The following is a 19,070-nucleotide window of genomic DNA, read 5'->3' as shown; positions in this document are numbered from 1 at the left end:
ACAATTCCCATATTGTCTCATCTGACAATACAAAAACTGAAACTGTGACAGAAGCCAAATTATTTGGAGTACTCCTAGACAACAAACTCCTATATGACCATCATATTCTCCAAACGATCAAAAATACACACAAAAATAGGCTTGCTGTATAGAGCAAGTCAATATCTTACAGTATCCACAAGAAAATCCATAGCAGGAACCTACCTACTCCTAGCTCTATTGCATGCATCATCTATCCTCACTAATCCCAAATCCCTCAAGTCCAGATTTGATGCTTGCTATAATAAAATACCAAGATCTGACATATTTATCTAATAAAACCCACCACTTAAATTGGCTAGAACTCCCAATCCAGCTAACTTTCTCTCACCTCACCACTGACCACAAACTTCTCTACAAGCCAGATAGTTGCCCCTCTCTAAAGTTACTACCATACAACAACAGAACACTACACCCCAATAACAAATCTCTCCTAACTGTAACTCAAAAAACTCACTGTCTTCTCACTGTGTCTGAAATCGGTGGAACACCAACCTACAGGAGTTAAAAGCTTACAGAAAACAACTACTGTAGTGGTTTAAAAGTTTGCTAAAACAGTATCTACAAGGCACTTGGCTCTGCCCATAGAAGCTGTAGTACTTCTGACAAAATGATAGGTGCTCTTTAATAAATTCCCACTTGGTGATGTTACACATTCTGTTCTAACTACTGCTGTAAACATTTAACTGTTTGTATTCCTTAAATAGCTCCTCCTACTTAATCCTTGTTCTCCTTCATCGTACCACAATTTACTAATTCCAAACGAAATGTCAGTCTTTGTCTCACCTTATTTTCTTTGTAATTCTCTCTGCTACGGCCTTATACAAATGCACAGGTAATCTTACACAGGTAATCTTATTTTCTCCTCTTTCTATATTCACAAATTGTATGATACAAAGTTAGCACTAACCATCTGTTACACTTAATTTTGTATGCAAAATTTATATGTATCCAAGATGAAAATATTATATACAAACTGGAAAATGAAAATAAACATGTATATTGTCTATGTATGTGAATATTGGGGCCTTTCTCCCCAGACTTCCACTGTAAAAGGGTATTTGTCCCAGTCAACAAAGAAAGATAAATAAATGGCACAGACTGGGCACTCTCTGTTTGGTTGGTGATTTATGCTTACAGACAGCAGTTATAACTTTACTCTCCTACATAAAGAGTTAGTGGGAATCATGTTCAAAAAATGAAAGATGTGAAGTGGTGTAAATATTTTTGTGAGCCTGAATGCAGCCATTCAATGTCACTGTGGCTTAGAAGCTATTTAGCTGTTTCACATTTTTTTGTTTGTTTTTTTGATGATGGAATGATGTATATGTTCTTACCAAAGTTTTGTCTTGAGCAAACCATCTTTTTATTTTTATAGTGATTTTTTTTTTCTGCAGTTGAAAAGAACTGCTCATAGGATCATAGGTTACTAAGCTAATGGCCCTAAGGCCCTTACAAGCCTAGCCAAGTTCCAACCCTTTTCCCTAGGGAGTCAATGTTTCAAGCAGAGCTAAATGAACACCTAACAGCCCCGATCCAGGATGGACGCTGGTGAGACCCCGGGATGAATTTACAGTTTCCCATCCAATCATCCAAATGACACTTAAAAAGGGTCATAAAAGGGCTCTGCTTCTCCTAAATTGGAAGTTTGTTCCAGAGGAGAGGTAACCTTTGGGAAATTAATCTGTCTTTCCAGCAAGTGCTGTTGATGTCGCATACTAGGTTAAGGTCCCTAGAGTGAGTGCGAGTACCATTTGATTTACGGATGTGCAGCATTTCCATTAATGCAGGATCTGAGATTGCTTTAATCACAAGGCACAGGGCTCCTCTGAGTAGTCTGTACGACAAACAGTATAGAGACAGGGATTTCAGTCTGTCAACATATGGCATGTGTTGAAGGCCTTGAATGGTCTTTGTAACAAACCTTTGAGGGCTCTCCAATTGCTGCAGGTATTTGGAAAGGAACATACCAAAGGGAGCGTTGTACTGTATTATTGGCCTGACGAGGGAAGAGTATGGGGTGGGGATATAAACTTTGTTTTCTGGAAGCAATGCCTTTACTTATGAGATGGGCAATGTAGAAAGCCCTTCTTACCACTGTAGAGACATGGTGGTCAAAGGAGAGTTTGCTGTCAAACCTGTGTGCCCAAATCTGTCACCACAGATTGAGTACTTAAGGTGTTATTAATGTGGTAATCTGCAGGGATATCGCCCTTGCCAAAGGGGATGATGATGCATTTTTTTGCATTTAGTTTGACCCCATGACTCTGACACAAATCACTGGTCTGTATAAGACCTTCTTGTATGATGTCGACATTGTTTGGAGACTCTATGACCGCTCCTAGTTTCCAGTCATCTGCAAACATTGACAACCATAGACCTTTTATTTTTGCCTGTATATCTAAGAAGTAGATTCCAAATAATGGGGGCCCCAGCACCACTGAGCCCTCTGTAAAACCAGTGGTTATGGGTCTGCTGGTGGAGGCTGCATCCCCTATTTTGACTGTGTGTGTTCTATCAGTGACCAGTTTGCAACCGAACTCATAATGTACGGGTCAGTCCCCAGTTAAGTGAGGCAATGATGCCAGAGTGGGGAATAATGTCAAAGGCCTTAGGTAAGTCTAAGTAGGCCATATGCACAGATTTTCCTTCATCCAGGCTTTGGTGACCATCTAAAATAAGTCCATAAAGTTCATTAGGCACAATCTCCCTTTAACAAAGCCAGACTGGGTCGGGTCAAGCATTTGGGGGTCTCCTATATCTTTGTTGATAAGGTCCATGATGATGATGGCCTCCATGGCCGTCCAGATATGGCTGGTCAGGCTTATGGGTCTATAGTTCCCCAGGATCAGTGGATGCACCCCCTTTATATAAAGGAATGGCAGCAGCTGTTTTCCATTCTACAGGGACCTAACCAGAGTTTAGGCTGTGGTTGAAAAGAGTGCATAGTGGTGCAGCTAATTCCTGTCATAATCCATTAAGAATGCAACCAGGATGTTATCAGGTCCCAGAGAGGCTGTGTTTTTGGTTTTGGTAAGGGCGTTTAGGACCTGCTCCTTAGAGATAATAGGTGGAGCACAGGTGGTAGGGATGCTTTGGGTTATATGTGGTGGGGACAAGGGAGAAGTTCTCACTGAACCTACTACTAATTTGGATTTGTAGTTAGCGTTAGATTGCTTTACAAGGTGTCTTATTTGCTTATTTAAGCAGAGGAGGATTTGCTTGCAATGATGAGACCATTTCTTCCTGCTCTTAGACACAAAAAGAGAAATCTAGCAAAGCCAGACTTTCCACTTTGTGATACCTTAAACCTCTTGTATCAGAGGCAACATGGGATATATGCAAATTACCCCTTAATGATATCAGGTGTTTCACCTAAATGGCAATTCTGAACGTTCATGATTTTTTCTTTTACTTTTAAGTCTATTTATGGACAGTTTCAGGCCAATAAAGGCAAACCCCTCTGGCTGTGGACATGCATGTTTCTGCCTTCTTATGGCATCATCAGCACAGCAGAAGAGGAATGTTTGACTTTTGGAAACATGCTGGAAAGATAAAAACAAAGTCCGGACAGAGGTTTAGGGATGGTAAAATGTGGGTACTGCCTACAATGCCAGTACATTCTTGAAGCTAAAGACATTTTGATTGCTAATTATGGGAAACATATTATAAAAGGTAAAATGTCTTGTAACAGCAAAGCCGTGGTTTATTTGTCTTTATGCTCAAAATGTCCGTGTTACTACATTGGCAAAATGAAGAATGCATTAAGGAGCAGAATTTATCAACACTATTATGATATAAATAGGAAGGGATGATAAAAATGCATTAGCAGCACACATTAATGCCAATGAAGGACACGGGTTCAAGTTTGTTGTTATTGAACAAATCAATCTTGGAGAAAGAGGGGGTCCCTTCAATGACTTCCTGGAGTTATCAGAACTGAAATGGCAAATAAAGGCAAATGCATCAGTGAGCCCAGGGCTCAACAGTGCTGTGTTTATTAGTTCTGTCGTAAGATTGAAAGCACAATTTTTCTTATAAAGGAAGTTTTCAATACAAGTTAGGATGGTTTTGTAGGAAAGATCAAATATGCATGTCAAGTACGTATGTAGCCTTTGTTTTTATGTAATTTGTGCGTGTTTTATAGTAATGAACCCTGCTATGCCTATACTTCACTGCTTTATGGCATGGTTGCCTTAAGAAACTTAATTATTTGTTCAGGTGATTTTTGTATGTCTTGTATATGAGATGTTGGGTAATGTTACTTCATTCTGATGAAGTTTACATTAGAGAGATGAAAGCGCTCAATAAAAAGTTTCTTGAAGTGGATCTGGACCTTGGTTCTTCTTTTTCTTTGAATATCAGTTGGTGTGCATTGTGTGTGTGTGTGTGTGTGTGTGTGTGTATATATATATATATATATATATATATATATATATATATATATATATATATATTATTTGGATGTTCATTTGTTTTGGAGTGAAATACACCATGATTTTGTCAGTCAAATTCACAGAAAAAAGACCTTCATGAATAGCTATTTACATTCGTCCAGCCAACATCCCACTTTTATTAAAAAGAACATACCAAAAGGGCAATTCATTCGAGCTAGCCATATGACTAGTGAACATTCACTGTTGGCTGAGGAATTTCACTTCATTATTGAACTCTTCAGCCACAGGGGGTATGAGTTAGACTATTTAAATGAGTTAGCCAAATACGTGTGGGATAGAAGAGTCATTATTATCCTATTCTGAAGAAAGGCCCAAGTGTAGATGGTGACAATAATAGCAGTAGAAATAATGACAATGGTCATTTGTGTTTTAATCTACAAATGACCTTAGATGGAACTGAGTTACGTAATATTATAGAAAAAAAACTGGAAAATTACAGAGGTCAATTCAGATTTATTAAAACAGTAGGTCCTAAACCCAAGTTTGTTTATAGAAATGATTACAATTTGAAAAGCGTATTACAAGGGGAGGGACACAAGTTTGAATCTTTACCCTATTTTCCTTTCTGATAAACCTAAGGGTATGTATAAATGTTCTGGTTGTTCCATGTAGGTATATCCTAGTAGGACCATATATAGAACTTTCCCATTTAGATTACACCATTGGGGTTCCAGGGGTGTTTAATAGTAAATCTCAGGGAGTTGTTTATGTGGCCATGTGTGACAAATGTCTGGTATGTGTATGACTACCAGACAGTTATTTAAAAGGATTAGGGAACATGTGTATAGCATTAGGAAGAAATATTTGAATAGTGCCCTATATAAGCATAGTGTGGAATGGTTAGGTTTTAATAAGTTTTTATTTTCCATTTTGGAACAAGGTTAACATGATAGAAGAGGGGAAGATTTTAAGGCCTATTTAGAACAAAAGGAAGCTAGATGGCAAATTAAATTGAAGGCAGGTCATAAACCTGGTTTAAACGACATTATTAACATCAAATGTTTTTTTAAAAAAATCACAGTAGACATGTATTGAAATAACAATATATTTATTTTGTATTTAATAGGTTTTTATGTTGTTCTGTTGCTTTTATTGTTTTAATTAGGACAATCAATCAACTTATTATGACATCATTGGTTTTGTAATTGGTATGCTTTATAGTTGCATTTGTATTGTGAAATTCTGTTTCTGAGGAAGTCTATGTGGACAAAAGCGGTCATTAAAGTGGAGTACACTAAAGAATATTTCTCTCCTGGTGTTCTTCTAGAGGCTTGGTGTGGTTTATATATATATATATATATATATATATATATATATATATATATATATATATAGAGAGAGAGAGAGAGACTGATGTGTTGTGTACATATACACATACACGACTGCGTGTATATATATATATATATATATATATATATATTTACATGGGTCCCCTTCAGATGATCGAAATTTCAGAAAGTCGAACTTCTTATGGTGAAGACTTGAGATCAGCTTTCCAAAACATCAGCGCTTTTGTATGGAGTTCAAGGTACAGTGTAGATAGGAGAAGTCACTCTTTTCCCCACTGTAGTATGACCTCAGAGTTGATATATATGTGTGTGTGTGTATAAAAAGTCTTTCAGCTTTTCCCAGTTAGGGGTCGCCACAGTGGAACTCCGGTCCGCTAATGATTGGCAGTCGATTTTTACGGTGCGAAGTTGCCAGCCCGATGCACAGCCTTCAAAGAAGGCATACCCATTCGCGCATGCACCTGCCTGCATGTCTTTAAACATCACACAACCGCAGGGATGACATGCAGACTCCACACAGAAGGCGCTCCAGCCGAGAATCGAATGGGAGAACCTCTTGCTGTGAGGTGACAACGCTAACCGCTGCACCACCGCAGCCTATATATATATATATATATATATATATATATATATATATATATATATATATATATATATATATATATATATTATAAATGTATATATATATGTATATATATATATAGATAGATATATATATATAGATATATGTGTGTGTGTATATACTCTGCAGGGGTGTGGGGGCATGCATTGTTGTTTTGTCTTGTTCGACTTTTCAGAAAGTCGATCATATGGTCTCGACCATATGAAGTTCAACTTTCTGAAAAAAGTTGATCTTCTGACATACATTCATATTTACATACATGAAGATAGTTGTTAAATGGAGAATTATTATATAGATTCATAGGTAGGTATTAGGCTATCTGCCCGAAGGCATTTATAAGCCTAGATGGAATGTGTTGGCTTTCGCCGCCCCCTTAGATTAGTTCCCTGCGCCTCTGTCCAGCAGAGCCACTGAAGTGATCCCTGGGGTAAACTTTCTGTTTCCCGTCCACTCTTAAGGGGGTTAGCGATGAACTCTGCCTAATGTAGATTGGAATCTTGTTCCAGAGCATGGGAAGTCTCTGGGACAGGAATCTGTCCCTCCAGCACATCCTATTTATTGTTGTGGTGAGTTTTAGATCCCTGGAGCGTGTGGCTCGAGGGGATATGGTTTTCTTTAGGTGGAGCATGTCCATCAATTCTGGGTTGGACATGGCCTTGTATGTCAGGCAGAGATCACCTCTGAGTAGGCGGTATGCAACCGAGTACAGCTGGAGTTTCTTCAGTTGAGCTGCATAGGGCATCTGCTTGAGGCCAGTGATCCTCTTGGTGAGTTACTTCTGTGGCCTTTCCAGTTGTTGCAGGTGTCTTGTAAGGTACATCCCAAATGGGGTATTGTACTCTATGATGGGTCTGATGAGTGATGCATAGAGGGGCCCAATAACCTCTTTCAATCTGGATGCAAACCCTTTTGTGATTAGGTGGGCCACATAGAAGGATTTTCTAACTACTTTGGCAATGTCAAATCCTCAAAGGAGAGGTTACTGTCTACTTGGGTCCCCAGATGCCTTATTATGTCTTCCGTATTTAGGGGGCTACCACCTATGTGGTAGTTTGTGGGTACTTTGTTTTTTCCAAAGGGGATGACTATCCACTTTTTGGCATTTAGCTTGAGGCCATGGTTTTGACACCATGTATCTGTCACAGTGAGACCCTTTTGGAGGATGTCAGTGTCAGCCGGAGAGTCAGTTATAGCCCTTAGTTTGCAGTAGTCTGAGAACTTGGTTAGCCATAGTCTCCTGTGCTTGCCTGTACCTCTGAGAAGTGTATGCCAAACAGGAGGGGTCCTAGGACTGAGCCCTGGGGAATGCCAGTTGTAACCGGTTTAGAGTCAGACCTAGCTTCCACAACTCTTACCATGTGGGTTTTGTCCATGAGCCAGTTGGCAACCCATCTCATGATGTAGGAGTTTATGTTCAGGCTGGTGAGCTTGTCTGTAATACCCGAGTGGGGAATGGTGTTGAAGGCCTTTGCGAGGTCTAGGTAAGCTGTGTGGACCATCTTTCCCTCGTCTATAGCATTGGTAATTGTCTCAAAGAAGTCCACCAGGTTTAGGAGGCATGATCTGCCCTTAACAAAGCCGAACTGGGTAGTGTCCAGTGTTTGGAGGTTTCCAATGTCTCTGTTAATAAGATCCATGATGATGCGCTCCATATCTTTGCAGACCAAGCTGGTCAGGCTTATAGGGCAATAGTTCCCAGGGTCCAGTGTGGCTCCACCTTTGTGGAGTGGAATAACCGTTGCTGTGTGCCACTCTGTGGGCATGTTGCCTTTGGAGAGGCTGAGTTTAAACAGTGTGTTTAGGTGAGGGGTTAGTTCATCTTTGAGCTCATGTAGGACACAGCCTGGGACACCGTCCAGTCCCATTGATGCTGTGTTTTTGGCTTTGGAGAGGGCTGTTTTAACCTGAGTGTCTGTGATTTCAGGGGCACTACATTCTTCTGTTATAGTTATGGGCCCTTTTGGGGGTGGGGGGGTGAAGTATGGACATTGTATTGTTGATTTATTTTTAATAGTGCTAAGATGATGTTTGAATTTTTTTTCCATATTAAGTACGAGTCATTTCAATATATTTCTTCCCATTTTGAATATGAATAGATATGCATCTCAGAGATTACCCCTTCTCTGGAAAAGACTCCCCATTCATGTGAAGCAGAGCTCTTCCCTAAGCTTATTCAAGTGCAGTTTGAACCGATGGATGAGAAATTGCAAATTCACTCCTGGGTTGTCACATGTGCCCTTATGGACAGGGGCAGGTTGTAGATGCCCGAGGCACAGGCATATACCAAAGCCTTTCTAGTCCATGGGCATTGATAAATAAGAAAATTGAGGCATGAGTGGCTAAGCTTTAAAAGGCTCTATGGCTGTTAGCGTAGTAATCTCCTGTGATCCTATGATAAAAAGAACTGCAAGAAAGGCCTAGCCAAGCTAGAGTCTTCACTGTGTAACACCTTATTCTTCCATTAGTGAAGGCCTATGAGATGTATGCAAATTACTCATTAAGGACATACCAATGTTTCAGTTAATTGGTTTCTGAATGCCTGTGAAAGTCTTTTATGAGTACATTTAGGCATTTCAAGCCAAACCCACTAGCTGTACCATTTTCTGTCTTTTTCTGGCTTCACCAGTACAACTTAAGTGGATTGGTTGGTGATGCTTTAGAAACACAGAGCTTAAAATCAAGACTGATGTTCATAAATATTAGGATGACTGCAAAATATCCCAACCAACATCCAAACCCGTGGGACTTTCATTTTTTTTTTCTGAATGGTTTGTCTTTGTGACCTTTCTACCTTTTGGTATGAATAGATTTAGTCTCAGTTAATTAAATGATACAGCATTGTTAAGTAGAATGTGTGAATTTGTAACTAGGCTTGAAATATCACAGAATCACAATGAAAATGTATACGGAGCTTGCACTAGCCAATCATTTTTGTTTGCCTCTAGTGCCCCTTCACATTTAATTAAATTTTTGTCTTATGGTGAATTTCTAACAGTACGTAGAACCTGCTCAGATGAGAATTACTTCAGTAGGCAGCTATAGAAATTAGTAATTATGTATTAGGTAGAGGCTAGGAATTAGAACTTCTTAGTAACACATTTAAGAGAATTTAAGGGGTGGAATCGCCCTCAGAACTAGTGGTGTCGCCCCTTAACATCGAAGATGATGTTTGGTTCAACAACATTATGGACGGTCATAATACTAATGATATTAAGGTTTGTAAAGAGGGGAATTTTACCATTTTTAACTTTACTGATATAACCCTTATGGAAGAAAAATGTGCATTATTTTCCAAAGGATTTCATTTTGTACCTACCCATCCAGGTTTGTTGGCCAGTACTATCACTGACTTGAAAATGTTCATCAGGCAATTAAATTTAGGAATTATTTTTCAAAGGACAGGATTGTAAAGAACGTGAATTGGCTAGAAGGAGTTTATACAACCCCCCTATTCATTCATCATTAACATTGTTTGAGGAATTGATGGAAAGGGATATTAGGGAACTGGATTTTAGTAAAAAAGAGACTTGGTCAGAATCTTACTGAAGGTGAGAATAAAATCTTGAAAGAGTTAAGAGAGGAGAAATGCAGGGTCATGAAACCAGGCAAAGGTGATGGTGTGGTTTTGATGTATACGGTAGAGTATGATACCCATATGTATAGAATATTACAGGATTTGGAGCACTACTCACTGGTTTCTCATAATGAGATCAATATAGCCTATTCTAAGATTAATTATTACTTGCTGGATCATTTATTGCAAGGGAGCATTGATGAGAGATTATGCAACCATTTGCACGTTGATAAACCTAGGATTCCTATTATATTCGGGATACCAAAAACACACAAGGGAATTAACAATCTTAAGTTTAGACCCGTTGTAGCAGGTGCTTGCAGTATTACAGAACCTTTAGCCACCTTTGTTGATTTGAAAGTTAAAAAATTCATGACCTCAGTACCACATATTAACAAAGATTCATGGGACTTTTTGAAAGGGATGAATAAGGATAGGTTTGACATCGATATAGTTATGGCGACCATTGATGTGGTTGAGCTTTTCCCCAGCATCCCACATGATATTGATGATATTGGTCTTGAGTGGCTTAGTGAGGTGCTGACCACTGAATCAGGGCTGGATGGTAATACAATTAATTTAATCCTGGAATTTACAGAAACAATCCTCAAAAACAACTTTATATATTTTAATGGCGAACTCTGTCAACAAAAGAAAGGGGTGGCCAAGCCAATTGTGTGATGTACTATTGGGAGCAGAAATAGGTTCTACAAACTGGGTGGTCTAGGTATATTACTTATTACACTAGATACCTTGACAATATATGTTTATTGTGGAACGTCTCGAAGGAGAAATTTGAAGAATTTATGCATTATATTAATGACACCACTGAATTTTTGGGCCTTCACACATTCATTAAGTGAATCTAGCATAAATTATTTGGATGTGACTCTTATAAGGACAATATTAATAAATGTTTTCAATCCAAGTTGTTTAGGAAAAAGTACATTTTGTAACTCGTATTTGCATTTTGATAGTGGCCATCCTTTTTATCAAAAAAAGGGGATTGTTAAGGGCTAAATGATTAGGGCCTCAAGAATGACAAGCTTGATGGATCAGTTTCTGGATGAGGTCAAGACTCTTACTTCATTGTTTTTGGAAAGAGGTTATCCGAAAAAGCTTGTGGACAGCATGGCTAAGAAGGTTATTGATAAGAGGGAAACAAAATGTTTTCCCTTATTAGGTACTGGGATGATTGATTCTGACAATTCTGCACAGAAGGTACCAGAATTGATGGGTGCCTTTATACACACCTTTTCTGCAACATCGATCGATGTGGAAGAAATTGTTAAGAAATATTGGCCTATTTTAAGTCTGAATGAGGACATTAAGGGCTACCTCCCTTTACACCCCCAGTTTGTTAGGAGGGGGGACACTAATCTTAAGGAACTACTGGAAAGAATGCACAATATTCAACAAGTTGGGGGTAGGTCAAGAATGGGCACATACAAGTGTGGTACTTGCCAACAATGCAGTTATATGATTGACCAAAATGTATTATTTATTCCATCTAGAAAATTTAAATTTAAAGCTTCCAATTATTTTAATTGTGGGACAAAAGGAGTGGTATACATGGGAGTTTGTATGTCCTGTATGAGTTTTTACATATGAAAGACGGAGAGGCAACTGAAAAGGAGGGTGTATGAACATATGTACAATGTTGCTAGGGGTAAGGACACATTTTTTAGTGTGTAAAGATATGAACATAAAGTTTCTGGTTTTGGAACAGGTGCCAGTAGACCCCCATGGAGGGAGTTGGGAATCAAGACTGGTGTACAAGGAGTTGCTTTGGCAACTCAGGTTGGATGCAGGCAGGACACCAGGGTTAAATGACAATATTAGTATAAGCAGCGTATTGAAACTAAGAGCCGCTAAACTATAACAATGGTTCATCAGCACCTGTAGGGGGGAAATATATCTTACTTTGTTTACAATTTATGAGATGGTTTATCTAAATGTATATTTTTTAACAAATGGGTGTGACACATTCTTAATATGATGCAGTGTTTGTAAAATATAGAACAATACTGTAATGTTTTATTTTCAGGGTTTAATTGTTGGACATAGCATTCAACAATGTTAATTGGTACTGTTTTAGTTTAATAAGAAAAAGTTCTGCATTATTGTATTTTACTGATCACATGATTTGTTACTGCTATTTAAAGTAGGTAACAGCTGTGAATACTGTTCTGATGAAGCCTGGTATTTGGCCGGGTGAAAGCGCTTAACAGTAAAGTTGTATTGTTGATTTCGAATTAATAAATCTGTTTTACATCGTTGGCGGTGACTATGATTTTCACCTTTTGGAATTCCATCTTGTGAGTCCACAGTCCTGGTGGCCGTTGTTGGTTGGCGTTGGTCTTGTGTGTGTATTGTTTTCTTAACCTGTTCAGATGAGGATGACTTCAATAGGCAGCTATAGAAATTAGAAATTATGTATTAGGTAGAGGCTAGGAATTAGAACTTCTTAGTAACACATTTAATAGAATTATGGGCAATAAATATCATAATAGGAGAGGTTTTTGGTGCCTCCTATTTATTAGGGAAGACAAGGGGGATGTTTACTTTATTACTAGACATGCTTCTTATGTAGAATAAATGTCTAGAATTAGGAGACAACTCTTTAATATTGTTTTGAGCATTAAGAATATTAAGATTCTTAGAAACCTCCACAAGTGTCTTATAGGAACCCTTTTCTTTAAGGACTGTCTTGTGTAAACACTGAACTGCAGAGAGCATATGGACTGCATAAAAAACACATTTCAGAATGATCGGCTAAGTTTCATATGATATTAAAATGGCTTTCTAAGTGCTGTCTGTCTGGGTCTAGGTTTGAAGTGGCATATGTAACAATGCTATAATTTGCGTCCGTGGCTGTGATACATGGTATACTTGACTATAACTATGAATATTGTGACAGTTTGAGTTGCTCTCTGATGCTGGGTACTTTGTGACAGACCTCATTACCACATCAATGTAACAACATTGCAGGTAAATGCTAGTCAGTGTCTCATTCATGATTCATAAGGTTGCTTGTACAGACTTGTCATATACACATTGAAGTGATGAATGTGTCCGGCACAGTTAATGTCTGAATGTTTATCGATGTCATGTATGTTATCCATGTTGGGGGAGGGGGGGATTGGAACACTCCAAGCTGAAGTTTGATAAGAGTCCCCAAATTGCTAGCAGTGGCCATTTTGTGAGGGTAGATTAACTCCCACTCCCCAAGGGTAAAATGAAGTGGATGCTAACACAGATTTATTAAGGCGTATTTATATTTAGTGAATTTGTGAGGTTATTAATCGGATTTCATTCTTCCTTTCTGTAGGCATTATATATTGGATGTTCTCTCTGGGAACAGAGCATGGTTTGCTCCTGCAGCCTTACTCCTGTATTCATGAGTTGTGGACAGGTTCTGTACTGTCTTAGTACTCTGCCCATTCTTGGTGAATGATAATACAGCAGTGATTGTTACATTACACGTAGTAGAGACGTGCGAGCATACTCACCTTAACAGTAAATGTAGTATAAAGATCTTCACTGCAGTGACGGCTCCATCCTGCATATAAATGTAGTAAACGGATCGTCACTGCAGTGACGGCTCCATCCTTCATGTAAATGTAGTGTAAGAATCATCACTGCAGTGACGGCTCCATCCTGCATATAAATGTTGTATAAGGATTGTCACTGCAGTGATGGCTCCATCCTGCGTATAAATGTAGTATAAGGATCATGCCTACAGTGACGGCTCCATCCTGTATATAAATGTAGCGTAAGAATCATCACTGCAGTGACGGCTCCATCCTGTATATAAATGTAGTATAAGGGTCATCACTGCAGTGACGGCTCCATCCTGCGTATAAATGTAGTGTAAGAATCATCACTGCAGTGACGGCTCCATCCTGCATATAAATGTTGTATAAGGATTGTCACTGCAGTGATGGCTCCATCCTTCATATAAATGTAGTATAAGGATTGTCACTGCAGTGATGGCTCCATCCTGCGTATAAATGTTGTATAAGGATTGTCACTGCAGTGATGGCTCCATCCTGCATATAAATGTAGTATAAGGATTGTCATTGCAATGACGGCTCCATCCTGCATATAAATGTAGTATAAGGATTGTCACTGCAGTGATGGCTCCATCCTGTATATAAATGTAGTATAAGGATCATCACTGCAAATGTAGTATAAGGATTGTCACTGTAGTGACAGCTCTCTCCTGCATATAAATGTAGTACAAGTATCGCCACTGCAGTGACGGCTCCATTCTCCATATAAATGTAGTATAAGGATTGTCACTGTAGGACAGCTTCATCCTGCATATAAATGTAGTATAAGAATCACTACTGCAGTGACGGCTCCATCCTGGATATAAATGTAGTATTTAGATCATCACTGCAGTGATGACTCCATCCTGCATATAAATGTAGTATAAAGATCTCCACTGCAGTGACGGCTCCATCCTGCATATAAATGTAGTATAAGGATTGTCACTGTAGTGACAGCTCCATCCTGTATATAAATGTAATATTTAGATCATCACTGCAGTGACTGCTCCATCCTGCATATAAATGTAGTATAACGGTCATCACTGCAATGACGGCTCCATCCTGCATATAAATGTAGTATAAGGATTGTCACTACAGCGATGGCTCCATCCTGTATATAAATGTGGTATAAGGATTGTCATTGCAGTGACGTCTCCATCCTGCATATAAATGTAGTATAAGGATTGTCACTGCAGTGACGTCTCCATCCTGCATATAAATGTAGAATAAGGACTGTCATTGCAGTGACGGCTCCATCCTGCATATAAATGTAGTATAAGGATCATCACTGCAGTGATGGCTCCATCCTGCATATAAATGTAGTATAAAGATCATCACTGCAGTGACAGCTCTATCCTGCATATAAATGTAATATAAGGATCATCACTGCAGTGACAGCTCTATCCTGCATATAAATGTAGTATAAGGATTGTCACTGCAGTGACTGCTCCATCCTGTATATAAGTGTAGTATAAGGATCGTCATTGCAGTGATGGCTCCATCCTGCATATAAATGTAGTATAAGGATCGTCACTGCAGTGACAGCTCTATCCTGCATATAAATGTAGTATAAGGATCGTCACTGCAGTGACAGCTCTATCCTGCATATAAATGTAGTATAAGGATTGTCACTGCAGTGACTGCTCCATCCTGTATATACCATCCTGCATATAAATGTAGTATAAGGATGGTTACTGCAGTGACTGCTCCATCCTGCATATAAATGTAGTATAAGGATCGTCACTGCAGTGACAGCTCTATCCTGCATATAAATGTAGTATAAGGATGGTTACTGCAGTCACGGCTCCATCCTGCATATCTCCCTGCATATTCAGTATTTCTACCATAATTGGAAAACTGATACAAGAGCAGAGAAACCATCCAACTACCTTACGTGTGCACTTTCTCTTCTGGGAATGATTCATGTTTACCCTCATAACCAGGCTATGTGGGTGCACTTGTTGGTGACTCCTCAGTCATTCTATAAAAGAACTGAAGATGGCGTAAGCTCTTCTCTTCTTTGTTCCATGCATTCTGCTGTTACAGAATTAAGGGGGAGGAATCCCCCTTAAAGATGATGTCTAAAGCTGTGAAAGTCAGGCTTTGTAGTCCATGTCTGTCTGTGGCATATTTTTCCCGCTCATTACAAATCCTACTGATGCAGTAACCCTTGTACTCCAAACATCTGCTATTATAGTTAATATGCTAACATTGCTATACTTTTCCTTTGTTGGTGACACTTGTTAATGAAAGTTTATATAGCAGCAGTTCATTTTTCACTGAAATTAGAAAATTAAGAAAGGTTTGTCAAACATATAATTCAGAATGAAGCACTTTGAGTTATTAAGTTAAACCCTCATTGTGAACATTATATTCTAATTCATTCATGTTTCCTTTAAGTCAGCAGGAATTCAGATTTCAGTGAAATTCAAGATCAACTGCCATCATATGGAATATGCGAGAACTTTGGATGTCACAAAGCTTTTCCAGATGATGTATTTAGTACAAGATATGACCAGGTGCAAACTAAAAAACAATACTATAACTGTATGGAAAGCACTGATGGGTTTGTACAGAAAACTAAACTTGAAATGCATCTGAAAACTCCTGGAGAAGAAAATGTCTGCAGATGGGTTAATTCCAGCAACACATTACCCCCTCATAGTGGCATTTTGAATCATAGTGGGAAAAATCAGAAGAACACGTTGGGAACAGATGAACCTGTTTTCAGGAGGCAGAAGCTAGATACATACGTGGCACCTGTTAAGGGAAAAGGTGACCCTCACATACAGGTCACGTGTTTCACAAAGAAGGCAGAGTTAGTAGACCACCAGTATATCAACAATGAAGAAGAAAAAGTATATAAGTGTGCTGTGTGTGACAAGGTTTTTGTACATAAGAGTAACATGATAAAACACCAATATACTCACACCAAACAAAGTCCACACAGATGTGATGTATGTGACAGGTGTTTTGTAGGTAAGTGGTACTTAATACAGCATCAGAATAGCCACACTGGGGAAAAACCCTATAACTGTACAATCTGTGACAAGCGGTTTATATATCAGAAGTCTATGGTAAGGCATCAGAGCAGCCACACAGGGAAGAAACCTTATAAATGCCCTACATGTGGAAAAGAATTTACACAGAAGTGTAACATGAGAGAACATCAGTATGTCCATTCTGGGCAAAAGCCGTATAAATGCACCATATGTGACAAGAGTTTTGTATCGAAGAGAACCATAGTAAGACATCAGAGCATCCACACTGGACAGCAGCCCTATAAGTGCACTATGTGCGATAAGAGGTTTACACAGAAGAGTGCTATGGTAACGCATCAAATCATCCATACTGGGGAGAAACCCTTTAAATGTACCACATGTGGCAAGAGTTTTGCACACAAATGTAGCATGCAGCAACATCAACATGTCCACAGTGGGCATAGATCCTATAAATGCTCCAAGTGTGACAAGAGTTTTATGTGGAAGAGCAATATGGAAAGGCATCAGAGCAGCCACAGTAGGCAGAAACCCTTTAAATGTGCCACATGTAACAAGAGTTTTGCAAGGAAGAGTAATATGATTCAGCATCAGTATATCCATACGGGACAGAAACGCTATAAATGTTCCACTTGTGGTGAGGGTTTTACAAGGAAGGGTAGGATGAGACAACACCAGCATGATCATTGTGGGGAGAAATTAAACAAAAAACAGAAACTCTATAATTGTGCCACATGTGGCAAAGTTTTTATAAAAAAGAGTAGCTTGAGGCAACATGAGTATGTTCACAGTGAGCAAAAGCCCTATACGTGCACGAGGTGTAACAAGAGTTTTAGATGGAAAAACAGTATGATAAGGCATCAGAACACTCACACTGTACAAAAAGAGAGAAATTGAAACAAAGTTAAGAAAAGCCTCTAATTGGAAAACCCCAGGCCCAGATGAGTACGTAACTTTTGGCTGAAAGTATTAACATCTTTGCATGAGGATTTAGCCATGAGTAAGAACTATTTATATTTGCACCCCGAACAGACACCACACTGGTTAACAACAGGAGAAACAATGCTCTTAAGAGTGAATCTGCAAGCTACCCTAAAAATTATAGACCAATAACTTCTCTTCCAATGACATATAAACTATACACGGGAATTCACGCCGATAGAGTTTATAGTCATTTTGAAGAAAACTGAATTATGGCAGTAGAACAAAGGGGCAATAAAAGAAAGTCATGTAGAACAAAGGATCATTTGTTGTTAAATAAAGTTATAGTGGAGAACTGTAAAAAGGGGAAGAATCTAATTATGGCATGGATTGACTATAAAAAATCATTTGATAGTATCCCACATTCATGGATAAAAAGAGTGCTTAAAATGTATAAGATACATCCCACACTGATTGATTACATTACAGTGACCATGAAACAGTGGTAGACCAGTTTGCAATTAAGCCTTGATAAAGGACAGATTATTATCCCAGGGATAAAAATTCAAAGGAGGATATTCCAGGGTGAATCCCTATCATCGTTGCTATTTTGCTTTGCCATTAATCCATTAAGCTGTTTACTTAACAGCTTAGGTCATAGCTATAATTTGGCTCCTAGAAAACAACAATGACTTCTCATCTTCTCTTTGCCGATGATTTAAAGCTGTATAGTGCATCAGATGAGGAATTGAAAGCACAGCTGCAGGTTGTCAAAACTTTTCAGATGATATTGGAATGTCATTTGGTCTTGATAACTGTGCAAAAGCAACCTTTAAAAAAGGAAAATTGCAGCACCAGAAAAACATCAGTTTGGGTCAAGAATGTGATATAAAAAAACTTGAGCAAGAGGGAGTGTATAAATACTTGGGAATTGATGAAGGATCAGCAGTAAAACATGAACAAATGTGAATAAAACTCAGTAAGCAATACTTTAGAAGACTTAAATTAATCCTGAGAACAGCACTGACATCTAGGAACAAGATCCAAGCTATAAATCAATTTGCTCTTCCTGTCCTAACTTACAGTTTTGGAGTGACTGACTGGCCCCTAAAAGTGTTGGATAGATTGGATATTAAAATAAGAAGGATGCTTCATGCTCACCAAATGGTTTATAAAAATCAGTTTATATCAAGATTATATATTCCCCATTCCGAAGGAGGGATGGGCCTCCTTGAAATTGATTATATGTATAGATCTGCAATTGTGGGACTCCACACATATCTACTGACCTCACAAGATCCAAATGTAGTGAAAGTTTTGAAACATGAGGAGAATAAATCTTAGATGACGTATCGGCTTCATTTAGCAGAAGCATATCAACGTCAAGCAGGAATGGAAATCAAACCAGACGTAGATAAAAACCAGGCATCAACTGAATGTGCCAAAAAACAAAAGAAAGAATATAAGGTGAAGGACCAGATGAGAAGGCAAGAAATGTGGAAAAAACATAAATATAGCTGCAAGTATAGAAAACTTCTGGAAGAGCCTCATGTTGATTAAGAAAGAATGCAGGAATGATTAAGAAGAGGCAAATTCAAAGCAAGAGATGAAAGGT

At 38.6% G+C, this 19,070-nt stretch overlaps 1 protein-coding gene across 1 annotated transcript in view; it reads left to right on the top strand.

Moving 5' to 3' along the window:
- The window catches only part of LOC122798708 (gastrula zinc finger protein XlCGF57.1-like), a 138,600-nt gene extending 121,104 nt beyond the window's left edge, over positions 1-17,496 (top strand). Inside the window, exon 4 of the mRNA XM_044067803.1 lies at positions 15,936-17,496. Coding sequence (XP_043923738.1) covers positions 15,936-17,431 — 1,496 coding nt within the window. The 3' untranslated portion in view covers positions 17,432-17,496. The remainder of the gene's footprint in view (positions 1-15,935) is intronic.
- The last annotated feature ends 1,574 nt before the right edge of the window (positions 17,497-19,070 follow it).

This window comes from Protopterus annectens, chromosome 3.part1, assembly GCF_019279795.1.
Source record: "Protopterus annectens isolate FY-2018-M chromosome 3.part1, PAN1.0, whole genome shotgun sequence".
Taxonomy (NCBI): Eukaryota; Metazoa; Chordata; order Ceratodontiformes; family Protopteridae; genus Protopterus; species Protopterus annectens.
This window is presented reverse-complemented; position numbering and strand designations above follow the sequence as displayed.